The sequence below is a fragment of the Buceros rhinoceros genome, unplaced genomic scaffold, assembly GCF_000710305.1.
Source record: "Buceros rhinoceros silvestris isolate BGI_N320 unplaced genomic scaffold, ASM71030v1 scaffold3018, whole genome shotgun sequence".
Lineage (NCBI taxonomy): Eukaryota > Metazoa > Chordata > Aves > Bucerotiformes > Bucerotidae > Buceros > Buceros rhinoceros.
This window is the reverse complement of record NW_010427265.1, coordinates 10944-17870: the sequence shown is the minus strand read 5'-3', so window position 1 is coordinate 17870 and position 6927 is coordinate 10944. Positions and strand designations below refer to the sequence as shown.

General features: G+C 54.7%; 1 protein-coding gene across 1 annotated transcript; it reads left to right on the top strand.

The window, feature by feature from the left end:
• Positions 1-2206: 2206 nt before the first annotated feature.
• LOC104498424 (junctophilin-3) lies at positions 2207-2988 on the top strand (the record flags this gene model as incomplete). The annotated part of the gene is made up of 1 exon (XM_010141801.1): positions 2207-2988. A coding segment is annotated over one exon (782 nt), but the record flags the coding sequence as incomplete, so codon positions are not given.
• Positions 2989-6927: the final 3939 nt, after the last annotated feature.

Sequence of the window (6927 nt, the reverse complement as noted above, 5' to 3'; positions counted from 1 at the left end):
GAGTGAGATGGTGTCAGGTCTGCAGGGGATGGATGGATGGGTGGATGGATGGATGGATGGATGGATGGATGGATGGATGGATGGTGAGCTCTCCCCTGCCACAAACACCATTCCAGGGTGCTGCTGGTCACAGGGAGAGCCATGGGTGCACAGCATCGATTGTTGCTGTTCTTGGGGACACCAGAGTGGGCTGCAGCAGGGCAAGCCAGGCTGTCTGCTCACACTCAACCTTAGGACACGTCTGATGTCTCCTCCAAGCTGTTTGCCATCCATCTTGCTGGTTGTCCCCTATCCTTTTCCCTGCTGGCACTGCTGCCACCTCCTTGCCCTGCCCCACCGGTGCCTGGCATAATCCCGGTGCCCTGCCTCCCTCCCTCCCCAGAGTTAATCCTATAAACCCTCAGTAAATCCTGCCCGCCTGGCCCTGCCTCTCCATGTCCCTTCTCTGAGACAGTCTTCATGATGTCCCCTGTCTTGGGGCTGGCATTTTTTTTGGGTGCTCAAGGCTGTCACCCAGATAATGTGGCCTGGGAGGATTGCTTGCATTGGAGCACCAGGAAAGGTGCCCGAGACCCGGGGGATTTGTGCAAAGCACTGCCAGGTATTAGATAAGACAGCTGATGCACCCCAAAATGTTCCTGGACGTTGGTTTCACGCTTTCAGGAAGCAGTTCCCGTGCTCAGCATGAGCCGCTCCAGCAGGTACCAGTCTCCAGAGCTACCACTGAGCCCAGGGTCTGGGCGGTGGAAGCCCCTAAGGGAGTCCTGGGGGTAGGATAGGAGTGAGGAATGAAACACAGGAAAGGATGTAGGGTTGGGATCACGGGAGTAGGGTGTATCTGGGGTGGGCATGGCCGACACAGCCTGGTTTAATAATCCTTTGCGCTGGGATGCTGGAAAATGTTGAGGGAAAACTGCAGCAATGTTTTTGCAGCCAAAAGAGCTGGCTCGGCTGGACCTGAGGGGTTGCTCATGTCTACGAATTGTGGCCTGAGTGCTAAGGGCAAAGGGCACCTTGTACAGAGAGGGGCTGGAAAGGCTCTCTCGGGCTGAGCGGGAGGTTCCATCGGAGCTGTTTTCACCAGGGCTGTTTCGCTTGGTTCTCACCAGGTTCACTGTTTCAGCGGTTCTATTTTAAGACTCCCTTGGCGTGCAGGAGCAGGGCTGGCACAAAGGGAGGTCCCGGTGCTGCAAGGTGCTGCCTGCGCCCATCCCTGCTCCTCGCGTCGTCGGCCGGGGATGGGAGGCAGCAGGGCAGCCGGGTGCTGGGACTGGCAACAGCATCCCAGCAACACCAGTGCCAGGCGACGAGCCATCCCCAGGCTCATCAATCCGCCCTGTCAGGGCTTAGGTGGACAGTGCCTCACCGCATCTCCAGCTAGTCCAGAAAAGATTAAGCCGACCTAAGAATAAAAACAAGCCCCGCAATTCAGCCGGCAAATGAATGCATGCCAGTCGCTGAGCTCCAGGAGGGAAAGGGATTATGAACCCCGGGCAGATTACGGCCACACGTTCCGGTGCACAGGTCAGCCGTTACGCTCCAGTTGTGCTTCTCGGGCTGGACGGGGGTTTTGTGCCTTCATTCCCAGTGCTGTGGAGAGGTCCTGTGTGCATGTCATCCCAGTAGTGACCAGTTAAGGAATTCCAGGAAGTGCCCATGCAAATCTAGGAGTTAAAACAGCCACATTCCCCAGGAGGATAACCACATGGATCTCTCCCTGTGATGCCTTTGTTTCTATAGAGCCTCTCCCTTCTGCTACGGACCAGACGAAAGGCTCTATGTATAGAAATAAATGCACCGTAACATACCATCGGCGTTTCTCCCCGCCGGCAGCACAGACAGGAATGGGGGCTCTTCCTGGATAACAATCCCCCTCCCCATCTCCCTGCTCCCTTCCCTTTCAAATCAAGGGTTGGTCTAATGGGCAGGTGCTCGAAGCATCGCTCCCAGCACCCTGGTGCCTTGGCTGGTTTCTGGACTTCCCACGCTGCAGCTGGACAACATCCCAGCAACCCAACTGACATGTTATTTTGCCCTCCCACAAAGTGACATTGCCATCCTTGTCACGGAGGTGGGACTGAGTCCTGAGCTGCACTTTGTTGCTCCCACTAACGAAGGACTCACCGTGGAGTGATGTTGATGCTCTTAGTGGTCCACGGGATGCTGTGCCATGAAAACTCTCTTTGCTTTTGTCTCCTCTTCCCAGGGACATACCAGGGCCAGTGGGTCGGAGGGATGCGCCAGGGTTACGGAGTCCGGCAGAGTGTTCCCTACGGAATGGCTGCGGTTATCAGGTCACCCCTGAGGACCTCCATCAACTCCCTGCGCAGCGAGCACACCAATGGCACGGCGCTGCACCCCGACTCCTCGCCAGCAGTGGCCGGCAGCCCCGCCGTCTCTCGGGGTGGCTTTGTCCTCATGGCCCACAGTGACGCTGAGATCCTCAAGAGCAAGAAGAAGGGCATCTTCCGGCGGTCGCTGCTAAGTGGGCTTAAGCTCCGTAAGTCCGAGTCCAAGAGCTCCTTGGCCAGCCAGCGGAGCAAGCAGAGCTCTTTCCGGAGCGAAGCCGGAATGAGCACGGTCAGCTCCACTGCCAGCGACATCAACTCCACCATCAGCCTGGGCGAGGGCGAAGCCGAGCTCTCTGTCATCGAAGATGACATTGATGCCACCACCACCGAGATCTATGTTGGTGAGTGGAAGAATGACAAGCGGTCTGGCTTCGGGGTGAGCCAGCGCTCGGATGGGCTGAAGTACGAGGGAGAATGGGCCAACAACAAGCGCCACGGCTACGGCTGCATGACCTTCCCTGATGGCACCAAGGAGGAGGGCAAGTACAAGCAAAACATCCTGGTCAGCGGCAAGAGGAAGAACCTCATCCCACTGCGGGCCAGCAAGATCCGCGAGAAGGTGGATCGGGCCGTTGAGGCAGCTGAGCGGGCGGCCACCATCGCCAAGCAGAAAGCGGAGATCGCAGCGTCCAGGTAAGGTGGTCCTTGTCCCGACGTGGCATCTTGGCAGGGTCCTGCCCCAGTGGCTGCGGTTTGATGGGAAAAGTGGGATAAGACTTTTCGTGGTGGTAGGTCGGGGGCTATTTTAGGGATGCTGCTGGAGGCAGGCAAGTGTTGTGGTGGGCATCTGCCAGCGCAGGAAGCGGTCAGTGCTATCTGGACCCCAAACTGGGAGCAAGCAGGCTCCTGGAAAGCCAAGCCACTGGGTTAGTCCGAGCTTCATGGGTGGCGTTCAAAATGGGGTGGATGCAAGCTGAGTTGTCCCTCTGCTGACTCTTGAGTGGGCTGTGGATTCACGACCTTCCTGAACCAGACCGTGCAGGGTCACCCAGGCTGAGAGAGCTGGGAGAGTTCAGCCCAGAGCAGAGAAGGCTCCAGGGAGACGTTAGTGCGGATGGGGTGGATGCAAGCTGAGTTGTCCCTCTGCTGACTCTTGAGTGGGCTGTGGATTCACGACCTTCCTGAACCAGACCGTGCAGGGTCACCCAGGCTGAGAGAGCTGGGAGAGTTCAGCCCAGAGCAGAGAAGGCTCCAGGGAGACCTTAGTGCGGCCTGTCAGTGCTTCAAGGGGCTGTCAGAGAGCTGGGGAGGGGCTGTTCAGCAGTGGGACAGGACAAGGAGTGATGGTTGAACTAAGAGAGGGGAGATTTAGACTGGATCTAAGGAATGTTCTATGTTGAAGGTGGTGAGACCCTGGCCCAGGTTGCCCCAAGAGGTGGGAGAAGCCCCATCGCTGGCCTCATCCCAGGTCAGGTTGGCCCTTGGGGCTCTGAGCCCCCTGCTCTGGGTGCAGATGTCCCTGCTCCCTGCAGAGGTTGGACTAGACAACTTTTAAATGTCTCTCCCAACCCAAAGAACGCTATGAGTCTATGATAAGCAGGATGATACCCTTAGCAGAAGAGCTCCTGAGATGTTTGCCCGTATCCTCTGCCTGACTTATAGCCAAGAGGAGCCATCCCAAGGTTGGCTTGTGCTAGGAGGATTTCCAGCTATTTCTGGTCCCCAAAGAGGTTTTGAGTGGAAAAACAGTCAAATCGCAGACTGCAGCTGATGCCTGGGGAGGGTTTGCCCTGCCTGAGGCTCTGCTAGCAGGCAGCAGAGCTGAGTGCCCAAATAATCTCTACAAGCCTCCGGAAGCTCCCCGCTCCCTGGGCTGGCTGTAGCCATCAGGGAATTGCTCAGTAGTTCTGAGGAGGGACCTGACCCGGCTGAAAACCAGCAGGAGGGAGACGGGGAAAGGGGTCACATCTAATTTAGGTTGAACCAGGGTCCAACTCCCATCTCAGAGCAGGACCAGCTCCAACACCTTCTATAGGTGGCTCCCAAAATGCCCCTGGATCTTCATGACTTGGAGCGAGCTCCCAGACAAGAGGTGAGCCGAGGAGGAAAGGCTCCTCTGCCAAATTCAGAGCTCTTTGTGTGACTTTTTAGGGTTGGTTTAGTAGAGCGTGGTCATTTCTTGCTGGTTTCTGAGCAAGTGCTACATAGAGCAGCCAGGCTGGGGTTAGGGGAGGAACTCGGTACCTCCTCAGTCGCCTGTGCTGGATTAACAGTTGGGGCTGGATCATTTGTATGCAGAGTCACACCTGGAATCTTTATCAGTGTGTCTGCCGATGACTTACCTGCAATGTGAATGAGACTCCCAGGCCTGCTTGGGAGCATATTTGGGCTTGATGGTGTTTTCGAGCTGATGTGGTACTGAATTGTTGTCAAAGGTTAGAAAAAAATGGCAAAAAATCCCATAGGTTGCCAGGTAGGAAATGGGCTGTGGAGCAGCGGGAAGACCAGGTCTTTCCCTGTGATTGGGGGACGTGAGTGCCGCGATACAAAGGCCTGAATCCTGCAAATGTGGAGCTCAGGACTGCCATGGGGTGCTGGGTCTGAGAAGCGGAACATCCTCTGTCCCCAGGTGTAATAGGCTTGGAAAGCCCCGACAGTGGGTGCTGGAAGATATATGACACCCCCTCCCACCCCACCCCATAGTGGAAATCATGGAATCATCTGGTTGGAAGAGACCTTTAAGATCATCAAGTCCACCCATTCTCCCTGCATTGCCAGGGTCCCTAATCCATGTCCCTCAGCAGCACCTCCACACAGCTGTTAAACCCCTGCAGGGATGGGGACCCCACCACCTCGCTGGGCAGCCTGTTCCGGTGCTGCACACCCCTCTCTGTAAAGAACTTTTTCCTGGTACCTCACTTAATGAGCTTTTGGCATACGACCTTCTAATTATGATGGAGGAGAAGGAAAAAAATCAAATCAGAGAGGATTGTCATGGCATGAATACCTTCCTCCCCTGTACTGGCCAGCGTAATGTGGTCCTGAGCTCTGCTGGAGAACAGCAGCAGTGCTGGGAGGGAGGATGCAGCCCATGACCATGAGGAGAAGAGCTGTGGGATTTGAGGACCACCCAGAGGCCCCCTTTAATCATCAGTGAAGATGCAAAGAAACAAATGAATGGGAGTGCACTGCTTTGAGGTTACTGATCCCACCGGAAAATGCTCTGTGAGCAACCTGACATCTGCATCCCTCGGCCTCGCTCCCTCCACCACCCTCGATCTTGGTCTGTTCTTCACTGGACACATGGGAAGAAAGCGAGCGCTGGGAGCCCGGGGCTCGGCTCTTTTTATGGCCCAGCCATCGTCTCTGGTGCACAAGGGTCACTGGTGTGTTGAAAAGCCCTTTATCGATCTGCCACACAGCCTGTCCCTCGCTGGGCGAGCCGGGGACAGACAGGCTCCAACGTGACGCGCGCTGTGCATTAGTGCTGGGTTACCAACCACAAATGACATCCGTCCCGGGAATTTTCACTGCCTGTGTTAATGGCTTCTGTTGAGACTCCAAAACCTATCAAGGAGGAGCCAAACCATCCAGGCAGGATCTAGGCTTTGCTGGTGGGATTAGGTGGGCGTACAGGCTCAGCCCCAAGGTCTTGAAGGCTGCCCTGGGTTTGCAATTCAGCCCAAGGACCTCAGCATGCCCAAGGACCTCCACAAGGGGAGAGCTGCTTGGTGTGAAACGCGCGACCCTTCGGCTCGAGCTCTTCCCCTTTGTGATGTTTTTTTGCAGAGACGTGCAGAACCAGAAAAGAGCAAGGATTTACAAACCTGGAACCAGCTAGAAAGGCTTTCATATAATTAGTCCGATTGACTTTACATCTTCTAAATGAGTAAACACTCCCCAGCAGTGCCCACACCAAAACCAGAGAGAAACACCCAAACCAGGCAGCGGGCGCATTGGTGGAGGAATCCTGATGCTCGTTTCGGTGCCTTTGGGGCTCAGGGGTGCAGTATCCCCCATTTAAGACCAACGTGAGCTCTGATTTACCAGCACCCGGGGGGGTTATAGCAGTGCTGGTGTGTGTCCATGTCCGTGCGTGTGTTCTCTTCTGTCTAATAATATGGCTGAGTTCACTCTGCAGCCTTTCCCTCGGTGGGGGAAAATATGTGCCCACCCACGTATTTCATTAAATTTGTAGGAATTCAGTATTTTTGAAAACTCTACCGCTCTGTCAGATTTGGTTGGAATTGGCCAACACGTTCAAAAGTTATTAGTGTGGGAGTGATGGCATAGAGATATATAAACAGCACAATCACATAAGTAAGCCCCATTTCCTGAGGAAAGTAGGCTAAAAACAGTGTGCTGGAGACAAGTAAATTGGATTCTTCAAGTTGTTTCAGTCTGCTCAGAGTTACTGGTGACACAGAAAAATAAGCTTGTTTAAGGGGTAGGTTTTAGGTTCAGTAGATGTTTCTCCTGGTTTTGTCTGATGCAATTAAAAATAAATAACACTTTTTTCCTCTTACACCTCCCGCTCATTGAAATAGTTTGTGGAGTCAATGGGTGAGAAGGGCGTGGAATCAGGTCTGAAACCCCCCCGCTGGTATCAACTCTCGGTTTTTAGAGCTAGCCTGTT